The 20,598-nt window shown below is 43.4% G+C and overlaps 1 protein-coding gene across 4 annotated transcripts in view; it reads left to right on the top strand.

Moving 5' to 3' along the window:
* Nucleotides 1-20,598, top strand: part of KIF1B (kinesin family member 1B) — a 1,137,443-nt gene that overhangs the window by 1,093,301 nt on the left and 23,544 nt on the right. For all 4 annotated transcript variants that reach the window (XM_078642264.1, XM_078642262.1, XM_078642263.1 and 1 more), the window contains 2 exons: nt 519-711; nt 17,309-17,427. In XM_078642264.1, the coding sequence (XP_078498390.1) occupies nt 519-711; nt 17,309-17,427 (312 nt within the window). The remainder of the gene's footprint in view (nt 1-518; nt 712-17,308; nt 17,428-20,598) is intronic.

Below are 20,598 nucleotides of genomic sequence, written 5' to 3'. Positions count from 1 at the left end.
AGTGGGTCTGCATCAGCTATTTAAATAACATAAGCCTGTTTAGACTTTAACTTGCAACCGCATGTAAATCTCTGAAAGATTCAATATTGGAGAAGAACAAAGTTACTTTCCTGTAACTGACGATCTCCAGTTTAGATGTCTTTCATGGATTCATGTACAACCCACCATCCCCCCAACTCAGGCACGCCTGTATAAAAAAATGACTTTAACACGTGTGTTACAAAATCTGAACTATGGTGGCCCGGGTGACTTTGCTAAAACGTTTCTGTTTATATTTAACGTTCTACTGCTCACTGTGTCTACCCTACCTTGGGACCCCCAGCTCAATGACTGGGATGATTCAAGCATGTTAATCATGTAACTTTTTTCATTCTGGTTGTGCGTTTCGTCCTTTCTGCTGAGAAGGGTGCACGATTAATGCTTCTCTCATACAGGATGCAGCCTCTAGCAAATGCATTCCCGGTATGTTTTCCTTTTGATTTCTATCCTCTTACTAATTTTTTGAATTGAACTTGCAGCTCTGTGGTGTCCAAGAAGGGGTATCTTCACTTCCGTGAGCCACAGTCGAACTCTTGGGCCAAACACTTTGTGGTGGTGCGGAGGCCTTATGTCTTCATCTACAGCAATGACAAGGACCCGGTTGAAAGGGCAGTTCTCAATTTATCAACAGCACAAGTGGAATACAGCGAGGACCAGCAGGCCATGGTGAAGGTAAGTGTACATGTAACTTCATACACAAGAACACACATACACACAATCAATCTCTTAACACATTTTCTGGAGACTCGCGAAACCAGCTAGCCTCTGACACTCACATACTCAGTTACCTCTTCCCATCTCATACATTTTCCTTTGCATTTTTTTACTTTAAGAGTACAGGTATCAAACTGGTCTTGAGAAAAGCTTTTCGCAGAAATAACTCTCCACCGCTACCTTTCTGATAGAGACTTCTAACTGCATATTCATCACCTTAGAATATTCCCCAAGGCATCAGATTGGATCTGGAAAATTTTGAGCAGTACCTCTGCACACCCGTAAGTGGCGTTGTGTTGCCACGCTTCTGAAGTAACATTCGTAATGACTATATAGGCACCAACCCGCCGCACTGACATCAGTTCCTTTCTTTACACACCAACATAGCAGATCCAGAGAGCAACCTCGGACATTTTTTGACCACTTTTTTCGACATTTTGCCAATCTTCTTCTTTTTTTTTTTTTTTTAGCTTTGCTCATGGTGTGTTTGGAACGTACCTCCCAACAAATCCACAGGGTTTAAAACAAATGTCACAGACGGATGTCTGTCTCTGACCCCCCACTTGGTTTGCCTGGGGATGGGCCAAAACTCCAAGACTTGCTCTGACTGCAAGTCCATGCATTCAACGGTGGCTCATGAGCTGGCAGTGAAGCTCCTAGAGGTGTAGCAAAAGAAGGATTCACCCTGCTTCCAAGGGAAATTTTAAGTCTCCTCTAGCTCGGTTCACTATAACAGTGGTGAGGGTACAGGTGCATGAGCCCTGTACCCCTACAGTGTCTAAGTCAATTCTTAGACATTGCAAGTGCAGTAATGCCATTAAGAGTATATGGTGCTGGGAGTTTTTCATTGCAAACTCCACAGTACCATAATGGCTTTACTAAAAACTGGAAAGTTTGGTGTCAAACTTCTCAGCACATTAAACCCACACTGATGCCAGTGTGGGATTTAATGAAACATGCACACAGAGGGCTTCTTAGAGATGCCCCCTGAAAAATTACCCATCCTGCTAATCTTCTTCTGGTAGGGGGCACAGTATCCACACTCAGCTAGACACTCGTATCACAGCGCCGGGTTACCCGTAGGGTGTCAGTTGCGCTCTATAAGCAATGATAATAATAATAGTCTCCAGGCTGAATGGATGTACAGGAATTAAAGGACGCTCACCAGCTGCCACCACCAGACATGTTTCTGGACCCCTGGGTCAAGAGCCTGCTACTCCCGGGGTCTGAAACAATGCACATCCTGGGACGAGGTTCCAAGCCTTCTCCCCCAAGATGGGCAGGGTCCACGAAGGGGAAGCTACAAAGGCTTTGTGAGCTTCCCCAGGCCTTTTGTTACTTCCAGCAAAATCCCCCAGCTGTTCTGACTCCCACTTTGGGCGGGAGAATCAGCAGTAAAACCAAGTGAGGAAAGGAGGTCTGTTAACTTTTGCCAACCCCACCCCTCAGGTGGGGGAGGCGAGGTGAAGCAAAACTCTCAGTGCCCGCCATCTTACAGATGGGAGAACCCAGCCAACCAGAGTGGGGCATATGCCCCCCTCCCAGTGGAGGGTGGCATAATAGGAGGTGTACCCACCACAAGGAGGGGACCCATTGGTCCCGACATTTACCTACCTGTAACGCCCCTAAATCTAATACTTAGAGGCCACCCCAAACCTTGCCTCCTCAGACCACAACCGACCAAGAAGAAAAGAAGAAGGACTGAAGAGCCATGCTGAAGCGAAGACCAATTTAGAAAAATAGCAGATTTTATATAATTTTAGACACCAGGATTATCGGAATCAGGTAAGTAATTTCGGAGGTAGGATTTATACAGTAAAACAGTGAAATTCTCAAATGACGAGTAATTGTATCCTATGAGAGAAACCTACAGTTTTATATAGCACAAACTCGACCTGAAGGTATCAGAGAGCTTTACATGATCACTAGTTATGTTGCAGATGGACACAGTCATTTTGTTAGGCACGGGGAGAGTACGTTATTTGACCAGAATGACAGGATGTTGAGAGTCCCTGCCAAGACTCAAACCCAGTTCCCCAGCTTCAAAGGGCGACTGCTCTAGCCATTAGGCCACATCCTCTGGCGTCAGTGGTGTCTGGGCTTGACACTCAACAAGCCTTGGTTGCGTCAAATGCTTTGGTACCCAGGGTATTGGTGCTGCGATGATCCTGGAGAGTCTAGCATCTCAAAATTCGCTTGACAGATGGGCTGGCTTCCAAGATCCACAGTTACCTCCTCTTGGCGAGATACTCCCTCGGTGGATCCGGTGATCAGCAAGACCGAGTACCAGACAAGTGCAGTTGGTGCCTGTAGATGCAGGGATATGGCTCATCCACCTCAAGGGAGATGCTGCTTGGTTGCTGAAGGTGAGAATAGTCCTCCAAGGGTTTGGGGAGACTGTTCAGCTTCTTGGTTGTCACGACTTTGGCTCTTCTTTAGGCTTTCTTCTGTTCCCATTAGACGAATATGAGTTCCTGGTGTCAGGGGGACCCCTAAATACTAACTTTTAGGGTTTTAGGGGAGTGTAGGGTAGTAGCCAATGGGCTACATACCCCTCGGGTGACGACCCCCCTATATGACCACTTCCTGTGGAGAGTGGGCATAATCCTGACCCAGATTTCCTAGTTTCACCAAATTCAAAATGGTGAAACCCTTCCTTTACCATCCACTTCAGGTGGCCTACCTTAGGTGTGTGCCTAGCCTGAAAGTACAACACACCTACTGACTTTCTAATTTCTTGCCTGCTCTGGAGCGAAATTGGCCCAAGGAAAGGGGGTGGCGTTCCCCAAGTCTGGGGGGAAGATGTTGTCGCATTTTAAATGCGTCAGAGGCTTTGAAGCCTCTGGCCTAGACATGCTAATTCACTAGCCATCCTGCTGGAAGAGTTGTGATCACCTTCAACCAGAGCAGGCATTTTTATGATCTCTAAGAGCACAGGCTCTTACGTACGGGGGATCAGAAACTCATTGGTGGTGGCAGACTGGGAGATACCAGTCAGACAGCACACTAGAGGACAAGTAGGTTTTCAGTGGGCACCTCTAAAGTGCATGTCTTAATAAATCTAGTACTGGCATCAGTACAGATTTATTAAGACAAGATATTTGATACCAATCACCATTGGTTTCAGTGCAGCCATTATGTAGCTGGGTAACTCGTAATGATCAGTACATGTCCTTAAAATGGTTGCCTGTTCACTAGCAATATCTAGTAATGGAACTAGACATCACAGGGGCCTATTTGCTCATGCATATGTCATCTCACATATAATATAATGCATCCTGCCTTAGGGCTCTAAGTCCTGCTGCAGGGGTGACTTACAAATAGTATATGCAATGAACCTTGGCATGTCACTCGGGGAGTGTGCCATGTCGTGTTTTCAAAATGGTTTGCACCATTTCACACATCCTGCAATGGCCTTATGCATACAGTTTTTGTGTGGGTCCCTTTCAGTGGCATAATATATGCTGCAACCCTTAGGGACCCTCTTTAGTACCCATGCCATGGGTACCATTTACTAGGGACTTAAAGGGGTGCTAAAGTCCTTGCCAATTGGGCTACAATTAGACATATACTGTGTTTTAAGGGAAAGAGCACTGGCACTGGGGGCCTGGTTATTAGGGACCTGGTTCACTTTCAGTCAAAAAGCATCAGTATTACGGCAAAACGTGGGTGTGACCATGTCAACAAGGGCACTTTCCTACAACCACCACAATAGTAAAATACATGCATACAGGAATGCACAAGATTTTGTATTATCTTTGGAGGCCCTGAAGTCATGCAAATGGCTTCTCAAATATGGCGTATTCCTCTCTGTGAATCACATTTGGACACTGAGTGTAGATTTTTTAGATATATATATATATATGAGCAAGGCGACTGAGTTCGCCGAAACCCGTCTGGTTTTTAGCACTTTGCAGTTCACTTGTCAAAAACTTTGAAAAATAAATATCTGCCATTCGAAGGAGCAGAAAGCGTCCATTTCTCTGTTTTGCTGTAAGCATTTGGGAGTTGTGACTCGAGAGATATATATATATATATATATATATACGCTAGACTCCCGAAGCGCGTTGATGTGAACTTGGTATTTTCATAAATAAACTGAGGACTTTTAATCCTACCTTGGAGTGCTGGATGGTTGTCTGTTTCCCTTTGGATAATCTTATATTCAATATATATATATATATATATCCACACTGCGCTAACAGTCTTACTCATGACAAAAGTATGGCACACCTGAAGTCATCTTGATTGGAATAAAGTGTTAACACTTAAAACATTTAATTTGCAAAGGAACAAAATGAGGGGGTTCATTTTGCCATAGAAATTATGATTAGTGCTGAAGAAAGAAAAATTAGGGCACATTTTGAGTGACTTCTCAAATCCTCTTATATTTCATTAAAAAATTCTGATATGCAGTCTCCCAAGATGGCTACCAGAGACAAAAGAGCCCAAATGTAGCCCAAATATCAGCCAGATGTAGCCCAACTATAGCCCAATGACAGAATGTCCCAGAGTGTTCTAAAGAACAACTAGAACGCTAACAGTCTTACTTATGACAAAAGTATGGCACACCTGAAGTCATCTTGATTGGAATAAAGTGGTAACACTTAATACATTTAATTTGAAAAGGAACAAAATGAGGGGTTTCATTTTGCCATAGAAATGTTATATATATATATATATATATATATATATATATATATATATATATATATATATATATATATATATATACACACAGAAAAAACCATAGGTTTCACACCAGTTATAGTTAGGTGGAAATTTTAATCGCATAAAACCATTGAAATTCCCACGTTATAGTTAGTTGGACTCACTATAACTTGCGCGTGCAATGCACTGCTGATGACGTCATATATTACATCACTCATGACATGGTCAGTGACATCACTCATGACATCACTGATGACATCTCAAATGACATCACTGATGACATCATCCAGTGAATGTGTATCTTTCTGAAAAAAAAATATTTTTTATATATGTATATCTAAAGGTTGATGGAAGAATAAATGGGTAAATAAATGTCTAAATGGATGTTTTTTGTGTAAAATTGATTGGTTAACTGACTTATTAAATGTATCTTAGTGAATACATATATTAGCGAGTAATGTTTAAATATTTAAATATCTGTATCTGTGTCTCACTTTGTGTATAAGTGGCTGCATGGGTTGGTGAGTAGCTACATGAGTGTGTATATGGGTTATTAGTTTTTTTTTGAGTATCAGTATCAGTGTCTATGGTTCGGTGGGGGATATTACTTCGAGCACAGATGCATGAATGAGTGACTCACTATTTGTATGTATTTTGAAGACAGCATGTGTGCAAGACTGTATGGGTGGATGATTGTGTGTATGGGTGGGTTAGTGAGTATGTGTTTTTATAATTGATTGTTTAAGAGAGTAAATATGTTTCTATTTCTGTAGAAGTATGTGTAGTGGTGTGTATATAGCAGTATAATCAAGTAAATGTTTTGTTGATAGTTTATTTGCATGTGTGAATTTGTGTGTGAGTAACTATATGGATGAGTATTAGTGTGTAACAGGATGTATAGGTGTATGAGTACATATGATGCGTAAGTACATGCATGAGTGACTATATAGAACTGTTGGTGAATGAGTGGATGTGGATGTAGATGTTGGAATTACCTAATAAGTTGTTGTAATTGGTATTGGTTTCTCCTTTTTTAAGAAAATGTTAGTTTCTATTTTTTAATGTGTGTGTCAAAGGTTATTTTATGCTGATAGGAGGTCTGCCACTTTGTCACAAGGATGTTGTCATCAGTGATGTCATTTGAGATGTCATCAGTGATGTCATGAGTGATGTCACTGACCATGTCATGAGTGATGTAATATGTGACGTCATCAGCAGTGCATTGCACGCGCAAGTTATAGTGAGTCCAACTAACTATAACGTGGGAATTTCAATGGTTTTTTGCAAGTAAAATTTCCACCTAACTAATAACTGGTGTGAAACCTATGGTTTTTTCAGTGAATATATATATATATATCTCTCAGCAAAAATCGTTTCAATCAAGAAACACGCCGCACACTACTCCATAGGTTCAATTCTTTAGTTTATTTTCTGTAGGATCCCCACCTACGCGTTTCGGACAACAATCTGTCCCTGGTCACGGTACAAACATTAGTCCATCATCACTTTCCACCTTTTATACCTGTAGTCACCACTTGGCAATTTAAGGTGCATTGTGGGCACAGTAGTTTTATGGATTGATTTCATTCCAAATCATGCACCATAAAGGCCGGATCCCAACATTTTCACAACACAAATAATGCTCAATTAATTGATTTCAGTGATGAAAGACCATGACGCTGATTGCAGTCCATCCGGACTGTTAATGATGTTGCAAAATATGCTTACATCTTAAAGCGCCAATTTCATCTGTATTTTGTAATATTCTTAGTAGTGGACTGAGTGTCCTTGTTGTCAGTAATGGCTGAGTGCCTTTGAGCATACATTGAGTCGCTCCATGCTGTGGATCAACAGTAATTATGATGCTTGAATAATTAAAAAATAAAAATCGATTTACTACTAGTCACACAAATTGAATATAAATTGCTAGGCTTGATAGATACAGAATCTTCTTTGTTGCTACAGAATTACATTTCTTCATATGTTATGAGAATTATGGACTATAATGCTTGTTTGGTCAAACAAAGTATTGATGATGGTATCAAACTTATAAATGTACATAGAGTTCCTCATCGGCGTTGAGACCCCAAGGGCTTCTTGTTTTAAATCTGATTATTAGTTTTGACTCAAGCCTTCTCAAGTTGGTTGCTCTATCACCACCTCTCTCATTCTCGCCAACCATCGCTATTCCTGAATACTTCATGTCTTTCCAGGTTTTACCTGGATGTGAGTTTAGGTGTTTAGCTGTTGCGTAGGTTTGGTCATTCTTCTGGATTGCTCTTGTATGTTCAAGAATTCTCTTCTTCAAAGGGCAAGTTGTTGAGCCAATATACTGTTTTCCACAGAAACATTGGATTAAATATACTACAAATTGTGAGTCACAAGTGATTTTGTTCCGAATGTCAAAGGTCCTGCCCCTGGGATCAGTGAGTGATTTCAAATTTCGACCAATCTTGCATGCTTTGCACATCATGCATTTGCTAAAACCCAATTGTCTCTTTTCCAACCAACTTTGAGTTCTTGTTTGTTTGAAGTGGCTGTTAACTAGAGTATCACGAATTGATGGTGCTTTGCGATATGTTACAAGTGGATTGTCGCCGATCAGGCTGCCTATGTCATTGTCTTTTTTTAATACATTCCAGTATTTTTGCAATGCTCGCTTGATGTTGTAACTTTCCTTAGAGTATGTTAATACTAATCGCGGTTGGTCATTTTCTTCACTCTGTTCAGTTGGACTCTGTTTTGTTATTAGAGTTTCTGCTCTGGTCTTGGCTCTTGCTTTTTGTTCTCCTTTGGTTATGTCAGCATGTTTATATCCCCGCTTGGAGAATCGATCTTTTGTCTCTTTAAATTTGTTCTCCATTTCGGTTTCTTCCGAGCAGTTCCTTTTCATTCTGATGAATTCCCCATAAGGGATGCTCTTTTTTAGTGAGGTGGGATGGAAACTGCTTCCATGTAACACACTATTTGTAGAGGTTGCTTTTCTGAATACAGTTGTTTCCAGTCTATTATTTCTAACATAGACTTTAGTATCGAGAAATTCTATTTCTTCTTTCTGTATGTTTGACGTAAATTGTAGTCCAACTTCATTCTCATTGAGAATTGCAATGTATTCCACCAGTTTCTGTTTAGTCCCTTTCCAAAGGAGGAACAAATCGTCGATAAATCTTAGCCATATCACCACGTCCGTGGTGTATGGCTCATTTCTTTCTCCCCAAGCTATGTGTTTTTCCCACCAACCCATCGTGAGGTTCGCATAGCTTGGAGAGAAGGAAACACCCATGGCACATCCGCAGGTTTGTCTATATACTTTTTTATCAAAAGTGAAAATGTTGTTGTCTAAGCAAAAGGTCATCATATCGATTACCATGTTGGTGTGTCGTAATTCTGATATTGGTTTTTGACCCAGAAAGTACTTGATCGCTGTCAGTCCGATGTCCCGCTGAATAGAAGTATATAGCGAGACAACATCTATTGTTGCTAGCCAGTAGTCAGGTTGACAACAAGGACACTCAGTCCACTACTAAGAATATTACAAAATACAGATGAAATTGGCGCTTTAAGATGTAAGCATATTTTGCAACATCATTAACAGTCCGGATGGACTGCAATCAGCGTCATGGTCTTTCATCACTGAAATCAATTAATTGAGCATTATTTGTGTCGTGAAAATGTTGGGATCCGGCCTTTATGGTGCATGATTTGGAATGAAATCAATCCATAAAACTACTGTGCCCACAATGCACCTTAAATTGCCAAGTGGTGACTACAGGTATAAAAGGTGGAAAGTGATGATGGACTAATGTTTGTACCGTGACCAGGGACAGATTGTTGTCCGAAACGCGTAGGTGGGGATCCTACAGAAAATAAACTAAAGAATTGAACCTATGGAGTAGTGTGCGGCGTGTTTCTTGATTGAAACGATTTTTGCTGAGAGGTATTTTGCGAGGGTGTCCTGAACCTCGCCGCCGGCACCAGCTACAGAGCTCCTCTCACTATTGGGACATTTGCTTACACATATATATATATATATATATATATATTGCCACCAACCAAACTTTCACCATCAAAAGAGGCGCTGACTCCGTGTATCTCAGTTCAAGGGTTTTATTTGTTACATCAGCTTCTGCTCAGACGCGTTTCGGCGGCTCTTCCCGCCTTGCTCACTAACATCAGAGCCATTGAATCTGCGCTATATATACACATACACATGTTACACAATCACATGAGTCATAATTGTAATTTGCTAATTGGCTTTAGTGTCGCCTTGGTGATTCTGGTTACACCCACATGCCTACGTGACCACTATCATGACTGCAACATTACTTTAACAAAACATCATACATATAATCATGTTTGACTAAACATTATCGTCATGTTTAAACATTATGCTGACGTTTGTTCGTTATTTATTTCATCAAAACCCCGTGTTGAATTGATTTAATTAACCACATTGCTTAAGGCATTAGATATTACGCCCTATGTCAAATTATTTTGTTTACGTCATTACTCTTTGGGCGTAATTGTCGAGGGGGTGTGTGTCACTGCCAAGGCCGGTGATTGGTTTGTATGTGAAGAACTACAAAGGGGCTCGGTAACACCGGAGATCGTGCTGCGGTAGGGTGACTGTGGCAGAGGCTCCCCGACCGCTTGCTCTTCGAAGGTGCCTGATTTGTTTTAAACGCTGTGCTCAACTATACATTTTAAAAACTCGCTACCAATGTATTGATGCATTTTAAAAATTGTATTCTGGCAATCTAAAAGTCATTTTGCAATCTGTTTGCGCATAGGCTCAATAGAACGCATTTCAGCCGTGTTTGTGTTGTGGGCAATACTCTCTTCCCTTACCTGACCTGAAAGGGGGGGGAACGGTATCCACTAGGCAGCTGGGAAGCCTGGGCTTGATCACCACTCCTGCCCGCCCCGGTCTGACGCGGTAGCTAGTACCGTTGCGCGGAGGGCGGGTCAGGGAGAGCCAGGCACTTCCTCTCCACCACTGGAGCGGTTAGCGCTCTAGTGGTTGTATTTCCCAGGGCTATTTAGCCCTCGCCCCCTCTCGAGCGCGCAGCGTTCGCACGCAGGTAAGCCGAAGACACGCCGAAGAGTAGCCAAAGAGTAGCCCGTCTGCGCCCGTCCGCGACAGGACGGGACAATGGACCCTACTCTAACGGGCAAGGATTTCAGTGAGGAACATGGTATCAGGTATACAGCCCAAGCACTAAAAGACCTGCAGCCGGTGCCTTTGGCAGGCTGTGCTCGGGGTTCTTGGCCATGCCCTGAAGGCCCTTTTGCGTGTATCTACTGTCGCTTTCATGCTTCCCATACTACCACTTCTATTGGCAGTAACACAGGGGAAATTTTAGTACCTAATGGCCTAAAAAGCTTTCTCCTGAACATCCGCTCCCTGCCCAAACATCATCTCGAAATCTGGGATCTTGTCAATACGGTAAAACCAGATATCCGTTTTTTAACGGAAACCTGGCTGAAAACGCATACGGTTCCTGCCATCACGTTGGGGGTCCCTGTGGGGTATAAGATCTTAAAACGTGATCGTCCGATTAAAACTGGGGGCGGCATTGCCATTGTTTATAAAGAGGGTTTGAAGATTTCCATACTTGAACAAAGAAGTTGTTCCTTGATGGAAATTATGATCTTTAAGATCAGTTCAGCGTCGAAAGCTCACTGGAAGGGAGCATTGGTTTATCGCCCTCCTGGGCCCAGTACGGGCTTTACACTCTCTCTAAAGGAACTATTAGCTCCGCAATTTAAGGCTAAAGAAGACTTTATTCTTTTGGGAGTTTCAACATCCATGTAGATACCCCCACTCACCCTGACACACTGGCTTTGTTTTTCGACCTTTCTTTACTAGGGCTTGAAATACAGAATAATGGCCCTACGCACATAGGGGATACACCCTGGATTTGGTCCTCTCCAACTGCCTTAAAATTCGGTGCCGAACCACGACCAAAGTGAGTTGGTCAGACCACTTTATGGTTGAATTCTATCTTCTAGGCCTGGATAAGCCGAACCAAAAGCCCTCTCTTCCTGCCGTTTGGCGCAGACAATGGCACAAGGTGACAGTGGAGGAATTACAGAGGATATGGAAGAAACCCATTATTTCAGGGGCAGACAATGTGGAGTCTGCTTTATCTAAGTTTAACAAAGCTCTTTCAGAGGCGGTCGAATTATTGGCTCCTCTGAAATTACACAAACAGTACCCCACATCCAAACAAGAGGTGTGGTACACTGAACAACTTAGATTGGAGATACAGGGGTGCAAACTTGAGAAAATATGAAGGAAAACCCATAATCAGGACAGCAAGAAAGTATACTCCGATGCTTTGTCTACCTATCATAAAAGTATCAGGTTGGCCAGGAAGAACTGTCTCACCTCACAGTTGGCAGAAGCGGGCAACTCCTCTAAAGATCTCTATAAGAATCTACAGACCTTTGTGAAACCGGTAGCCTGTGAGAGCCCTGATGATTTTTCCCAATCTCTCTGTGATGATATCTCTCTGTTTTTCGAGAATAAAATAGAGTTGATTTATGAGAAAATCATGAAGGCCTCTATACTGAGGAGTAATGTTACTACTGCTCACCCATTGTCATTAACACTTAATAGTGGCTCGCTAATTGTCTTTCCGGAGGTCAGTCATTCTGATGTCACTTCCCTGATTAGTCAAATCAAAACAGGGTCCCCTGCGGATTTTTTACCTGCTAAAATGGTTGCCTCTTTAGGTAATCTGCTCTGGCCTGAGATTCAGTCAGTAATAAATCTCTCCCTCAAGGAGGGACAAGTACCCCGAGAATGGAAGAAAGCCGTGGTGAATCCCATCCGGAAGAACGCAGCTTTGCCATGGACCGACCTTTCCAACCTCCGCCCCATCTCTCTTTTGCCTTATCTAAGCAAGATGACCGAGAGACATGTGAATACCCATCTGTCTAATTACATCGAGGCAGCGGGAGGTCTTGACTATACTCAATCAGGGTTTAGACCTAACTACAGCACCGAATCAGCCCTCCTCTCCGTGACCGATAACATCAGGATGGCACTGGATAGAGGGGGCTCTATGATTCTGGTGCTGTTAGACTTCTCCGCTGCCTTTGACACGGTATCACATGATATTCTTCTCGGTCGTCTGCGGAAAGTGGGGATAGGAGGTTTGGCTCTGTCCTGGCTTGAGAGTTTTCTCTCGGGCCGCTCACAAGGTGTCAGATTGGGCTCCCATTATTCCATCTCTAGGGAGCTCACTAAGGGGCTCATGTCTAAGCCCTACACTCTTTAATGTGTATGTGGCCCCCCCTGGCTGACATTGTGAGAGCGTATGGGTTCACCCCAGTGTCGTATGCTGACGACACTCAGCTTTTGTTTCCTTTCCAGACCCTCACACCTGCAATTAAACAATCCTTTGCCGAAGGTATGAGAGCGGTGTCTGATTGGATGGCCTCTAATTGCCTTTAATGTAATGTGGGCAAAACTGAGGTCATGCTCTTTGGGGAGGCCCCCCTTCTGTGGTCTCCAGAATGGTGGCCACTGGACTTAGGACCGGTTCCATGTCCTAAGCAGGCGGTGAAGAATCTAGGGGTGCGGTTAGATCAGGCACTGTTGTTGAAAGAGCACGCAAACCAGGTAACCGGGTCCTGCTTTCGGGTCACTGGACTCTTGAGGCGTGTGTTCCCGTTTTTTCCGGACAGTTACAGAAAGACCCTTGTCCAGACCCTTGTGATCAGCAGGCTGGACTATTGTAACAGCCTCTTTATATCTGCCAATGAGGAACAGCTTAGCAGACTACAAGTGGCTCAAAATACTGCAGCAAGACTGGTCCTTAATGCCCCAAGTAGGTCACCCTCACGCCCCCTCCTTGAGAAACTTCACTGGCTGCCCATTCGGCAACGGGTCAAATTTAAAATCTGTTGTATAATACACAAAAGCCTCCTTGGCTTGGGCCCTAAATACCTGGCTGAAAAATTCAACCTCTACAAGCCCGGAAATCTTCTGCGTTCTAGTAACCAACTGTTGCTTCAGATCCCTCATGTCAGGAGGGCAAGACAGAGAGGCCGAGCACTGTTATATAAGGGTCCCACCCTTTGGGACACGCTCCCCCTCACACTGAGGCAAAACACCAATCTTCAGGCCTTTAGGAAATCTCTTAAAACACACTTGTTCCTGACATCCTAATTTTGTGCATCTCCTGGCTATGTTTTGGGCACTCTAGATGAACACAAGCGCGGAGATACCCCTTCGGGGGTCGAGTCCTGCGCTATACAAGCATACAAATAAATAAATAAATGAGCAGTCTAGTGTTTAATGTTTCCTTATTGTTAAGATATAGTGCTATACTGCACAGTGAAGTGCAGTGCTCGTGTGGGTGTGTGTGTGTGCATATATATATTTATTACCTACTGGCAGTCGCCAGAAGGTAGTTCTAGTTAGGACGGAGTTTCTATTAAAAAGGTGACTTTCAGTTGCCTATCTCTTGCGTGCCGGTTGATGAGGCTTCATGACATTTTCTATATTTGGCCAGTACTTCACATGGGGTCTGGAAAGTTTTGGGGTGTTTAGTGTAGCGGGGGCCGAGAAAAAGGGGGGTCACCAAAACACGACTTCCCCATGTTAATTAACATACGAGATTAAGACACGACTATAACTCTTGACGGAAATACACCGATTTTGGCAGGAAGCTAGACCTTGGTACGCAGATCGTGCTTTTTGCGATTTGGTGTAAATCCATTCAGTCCTTAGGGAGATATTAACTGGAAAACAAATGTGTATATCTGGGGGTGCAGATTACCCACAGATCCACCTGCGGATTCACACTCAATAGTGAACTCCTGATTGGCTGGCCGTACCTTGACAAAAAACTTGCGGCCACCATTTTGTTTTCCAGGGAACTGTCACCAAAGTTGAAAACTAGAGTGAATATTAAGTGAAGGGGTCAGGTGAGATGTTCTCTGACCCCTTGTGAATGCTTAATATGAGGGGTGAGGGAGCATTATGGCCATTAAAATGCCCCCATTTTTTTTTTAATCATTCTTGGAGTATGTGGATTGCTTGCGATGCTCAGAGCGGCCCCCATGTAACTTCGCAGGAGCTGCACGGATTTAGTGTGGCTGTAAAAATAATTATAGATACATATTTTTATACTCTATTCCTCTTGCAGCTACTCACATATCCATACAGATAATGCTACACCCACTCACATACCAATACAGACACTATCACATCCACTGTTGCACTCATAGAGACACTGTCACACCCATTCACAACCTCATACAAACTGTCACACCCTTTCACAAACCCATACAGACACTGTCACTATTCACAAAGCCATACAGACACTGCCACACCTATTCACATACCTAAACAGACACTGTACAGCCATTCACACATCTGTAGACTCTGTGACACCCATTCAGATACCCGTACAGACACTCGCATTCATTAAAAAACCCATACAGTCACTGTCACACCCATTGACAAACCCATGCATACACTGTCACACCCATTTGCAACCCCATACAGACTGTCACACCCATTCATATACCATAGATACACTGTTACACCTATCGACAAACCTATACATACACTGTCACACCCATTCACAACCCCATAGACACTCTCACACCCATTAACATACTTATGGAGACTCTGTGACACCCTACACAAACCCTTACAGTCACTGTCACACCCATTGGCAAATCCATACAGACATGTCATACCCATTCCTATACCATAGACCCACTGTTACACCCATCTACGTTGCTGTTGTTGTATTATTTACAATGCTTTCTGATTGTATTTTTCCAAAAATATTTTTCTAATTCTTTTACCTTTTTTTGTCATATTTTGCATCTAGATATTCATTTTGTTCAATAATGTGTAAACTAATATTAATCCAGTGGGCTGGCCAATGAGTGGTTCAAGCAGACCTCCTGTGAACAATCTACCACAGCATTAAACAAATAATACAAATCGACTTTAAAAAAAAAAAAGCGAGAGGTGTTGTACTAACTAACCCCTTAAGTGCTGCGCACGTTCAGCGGCCGACGGCACCACTACCTCCGTAGTGCTGCCGTTGAACGTTCGAACTGCACATGCGCATTGGAACGTCCAGCACTGGAGCTGGACGTTCCATAGCAGCTATGAGGCTATAGTAATTTAGTTAAAAAAAACAAAGCCTACAAAAATGATATAGTTAGCTAGCTATAACGTATGCCCCCTCAATGCACTGCTCATGACCTCACATATTACATCACTTATGACATAGTCAGTGACATCACTGATAACATCATCCACAGAACCACTGACACACTCACTTACAACCCATACAATATCTCATACACCTACTCCCACTGAACCACTGACATAACTATTCACAGACCCATACAAAGAATCCTACATCTACATCTACTCACTAATCCATGGAGCTACTCACACATCAACTCACCCATACACCCACTAACACAAGCCATAAGCAGTGCATTGTAGGGTCATACGTTATAGTTAGCCAATCTAACTATCACTGCTGAATTTATCTGGTTTTGTACAAGTGAAATGTCAGCCTAACTATAACATCCCTGTAACTTTTGTTTTTTTCAGTGAATATTTATTTAAAACACCCACCACCAATGTTAGACCATGTGTCTTTTAAACCACAAACTTGAGGTGGAGGTATGATAGTGCCATAACGACAAACCCCAGACTTTGCCTTGAGAAGCGGGATATGTGGAGCTGGCTGAGGTAATGGGGAGGACTTGTCACAGGGAAGTCAGGCGACTTTTAGTGCAGGAACTTTGTTTCTCCACATATATATGCCCTGGGCCACACTCAGGATGTCAAAATGGAGGTCTGGTCCTGGGTATTGGTCACTGGACAAATCACTGCTGCGGTCCAAATTGTTATTATGGAAAGGCATCTCTTGACTTCGCAGTTTGTAATTATTATGCTGCTGCCTGGGTGACATTAATGTTTTTACTAAACATGGTGAAAGTGGGACTCCAGGCATAAGGTGACATTGCAGGTAATTAACTTCAATGCAGGATAGACACACGTTTTAGATGATGCATAAAAACTTGTAGTCTGCAAGCGGCACAGATGTTTGAAATGGTCATTGTTCGCACGTTCATCTTAAAGTGAAAGCTTCAAATGCTATATTTTCGGTCACGGCAGCGAATGTACTTGTAATACCAATCAAAATATTCTTGTTGATATTAGGAGCATTATTGAAGTGGTGCAAAGCATTTCTGAAGTGGTGCAAAGCATTTCATAAGTTATGTTTTTATCAATAGTATTAAGAGTGCTTTCAGGCAGCAGCAGTCTATTATTTGACATTTTTCTTATTGGGTGCTTTTAGGAATCGAGTACATATAAGCTGCCTTGAATGTCTGTGAGATATTTGTATAAATTACAAAGTCTTTGCACAGTACAATTGCACAGCATGAATATAATAGTAAAATGAAATACTGTTTACGGAAAATGTGAAGTACATTGTTTGTTCACTGTGAGTATAAAAGAGCACGATGATGGCACTCTTTAGATTGATAAAGACTGGTACATCTCCGAAAAGCACCTCTGAAGGACTTTTAAATTGCTGGGTGGAGAGAGGCCCCGCTTATTAAAGGAATGTGAATACTCCAGTCTTTGTGTGCGTGCTCTTTGTTGGATGAATTGGGAGTGTGTTTATATATATATATGATGCATTCCAGCCTATGCCTTTCTCACTGTAATGTATATGTATTTTTTCCTACCATCAAAACACAGCCCCCTCGACCAGCAGTCTGCACGTGTGTGTTTGGTTATATAGAAGCATACCTCTGTGCCTTCAATACACAGAATATTCTTGATTGCGATGTGTTCATATGTATTTTTTTTATTTTTTCCTAGACACCGAATACCTTCGCAGTGTGCACTAACTACCGTGGGATCTTACTACAGGCCATCAACGACAAAGATATGAATGACTGGCTGTACGCCTTCAACCCACTGCTTGCTGGCACTATAAGGTGAGAAAAATGCTTCTGATGGATACTTCTAACCACAGATTCCTCACGATGTGAGAATCCCTTGACACCTGACTGGATGTGGAGATTTTTCTCGGCATTGTTCCTGCATGCTGGTAAGAGTCGGTTTCATTCTGACCCGGAAGTTACGCTGGATTCCCATCTATAAGCCACACAGTTTATTTTTATCGACGCTTTCGTACCCAGAGCCGGAGTTCGCTCCCTCAACTATTTTGTCCTCTTTTTACAAGTTTTCCTCAAACGTTTTCTCACAGTGTGCAAGTGCATATGTCCCCTCTGAAAGACTACATGGATAAAAATTTGCAGGGACAGTTAAAAGCAGATACCTGTGACAGATGCCCACCATGTAGGTTTCCAGTGGCTTCGCACATTTCCAAATCTGTGCTCAGATGAATCCAAAGGTGATTTGGGACTGGGAAGCCAAGCTCTATGTCAATGAACATGTTTGAATGGCGCACAAGGACTCTTCTTGGTCCACACCGTTCCAGCTAAAGGTCCTCTTCACACTCCAAGTAGTCAGATAATCAAAAAAGAAATATAAGAAGTCAAACCACAACTCTCCATCCTCATGCCACACTCGTAAGAAGTCGCATGGGCATCAGAGTGCGTAGTGATCTTGCACCTGGTCCCCTACTGAGGAACCGATTTCACAGCTTATACTGGTGAATCCCAAATTCCAAGGTGCATTTGGGGCACTACAACAAGTTGTGTCTTTAAGGAAGTTATGTTGCTCTTCTTTGGTGCCCTTCCAGTTCCCTTTAAGTGCCTTCAGGCCGTAAGGGTCCAATGAGACCTCCAGGTGGGCTATTGTTGGTGGATCATTCCTCTGCACCATCAGCGCTTCTTGACTCAACTGCAACCTGGTGGTCCTGTTTTCAACACAGGTTGCAGAACATACATACCTGACCCTCTTTTCCTTATGCAACACCCTATGCCTGAAAGCTTGGTGGTCCAGTTGTCAATGAGTTGGCTCAACCCTAACTCATTTCCTACTATGCCTCCTGATAGGGAATCCAAATTTATGGAGGCATTCGGGAAAATAATGCTCTCCTCAGCTAGATTCACTCCCTGCTCAGTAAATGGCAGTTGATTCCTGGGACAACCCTGACCTGCATTGTGGGATATGGAAAGTGAGATCTTGTCGACAGTACATGAAGAATTCTGTGGCAACCATTTGAAGATTATCCAAGATGATCAAGGCGTAGTGAAGTAAGTCATCCGCTCTGGGCTGGTCACCACTGGCTACTTGGGAAGGGTAGTTAGTAACAGCATGGTGCTTCAGTTCTGCTCTTGGATAAAATCCACAGGCTTCTCAAATGACATTTATGCGTTACTGATGGACATGCCATTTGATGGTACCTTTCTATTCAGAGAAAAGGCAGACTCTACCATGGAGCTCTTTAAGGAAAGCAAGGACACTGAGTGCTCCCTCTGCCTTTCTTCACCCATGTGGGAGTATCCCCAACAGTTTCAAGCTTTTCAAGGCTTTGAAAGAGTCTTGGTGCAAAGACACCACCAAATCAGTCTCTAGAGCAACAGAACTAACCAGTCCATTTGAAGCCAGGGATGCAGCCAACAACGTCCAACCCCTCTGGGTTAACGCACTACTCAGTCCCCTACTTCTCCATGCTACCTTCACTAAGTTGTTATACTTTCCCTCAGCAGCACTCGGCTATCTTGTTAGAAGTAGGATGAGTTAGGTGTTTAAAATAGTTCAGATAGGATATGCCCTAGCATTTCTTTCAGACCCACCGCATTTTGCACCAGAGCGGCGCTCTGAGGATCATTTGTCCATTTTGAGGCATAAGGTAATGGCTCTGTTGGACAAAGGTGCCCTAGAGAGAGTCCCGGCAGCAGAAATAGGGACTGGATGTTACTCCCATTATTTTCTAGTGCCAAAGAGGACAGACACCTATGTCCTATTTTAGACCTTTGATCTCTCAATTTCTTCCTGAAACAATACTAATTAAACAAGCTCCTATTGGCATAAGATATATCTTCCCTGGACCCAGAAGACTGGTTTGTAGCGCTGGATGGGATTGCTGGTCGTATAAGAGCCCATTGTCACATTCCCGTCTTGCAGACCCACAGCAGTTCAAGGTGGACCAGGAGCATTTTCTGTTTCCATTATTCCCCTTCAGCCTTACCGGTGCTGCTTGGATGTTCATGAAAATGATGGCGGTGGTCGCAGCACATCTTCGGATGTTGGGAATACCAGTGTTCCCCTACCTCGACAACTGGCTATTGAAGGTGGGCTCCAGACGATGGTGAACCCCCATAGTCTTTAGGGTTCTCTATCAACTTGCTGAAGTCTCACCTGACTCCTTTGCAGAGACTTCCATTCATCTGGGCCTTTCTGAATACGGCGTAATTTTAGCCTCCCCTCTGGGTCGAGTGCAGGACATCCAGACTATGATCCTGATGTTTCAACCTTAGTCCTGGGTCTCAATGAGAATTCCTCAGACTTCTTTGATTTTTGGTCTCAAGTATCCTGCTAGTGGACTATGCTAGATAGCACATGCAGGCTCTGCAGAGGGTTTTGAAGCGTCCGTGGGCTCAGCACCTAGGGAACCCATCATAGTCTGTACAGGTTTCAGAAGAGCCTGCGAAAGGCCTGCAATGGTGGTTGCTCACCCACAACTGGATGGGCGGCTAACCATTTTTTCTACCCCACCCGGAGCTGGCGGTGGTGACGGGTGCATCACTGTTGGGTTGGGGAGGTCATCAGGGAGAGGTGGAGCTCAAAGAATCCTGGCCTCTAGTGGAGACCTGCCTCCATATCAATCTGGTTGTAGTTGCGGGCTATTCGCCTAGTGTTGAAGGTCCTCCTTCCGTCCTTCAAAGGGAGGTTTTCCAGGTGCTCAAGGACAAGACCACTGCCATGAGTTACATAAACAAGCAGATCAGAGTTAAATGCTGGGTCCTGTGCCAGGAAGTCATGCCCATCTGGAACTGGCTGACGCGGCAGGGCATCTCCCGGCTTGTGAACCACCTAGCTGGCATCTTCCAGGAATGAGGAGAGCCCTGGCTTAATCTCTACACAAACACTGAAAATGTGCAATGTCAACACTTTTGCACATTGGAGTTCCCATTTACGCCTTCCTATTACTACTTCTCATGCCTAGAGGTGTGAAGAATATCAGTAATGACATT

The sequence above is a fragment of the Lissotriton helveticus genome, chromosome 5_1 (genome assembly GCF_964261635.1).
Source record: "Lissotriton helveticus chromosome 5_1, aLisHel1.1, whole genome shotgun sequence".
NCBI classification, from domain to species: Eukaryota; Metazoa; Chordata; class Amphibia; order Caudata; family Salamandridae; genus Lissotriton; species Lissotriton helveticus.
This window is presented reverse-complemented; position numbering and strand designations above follow the sequence as displayed.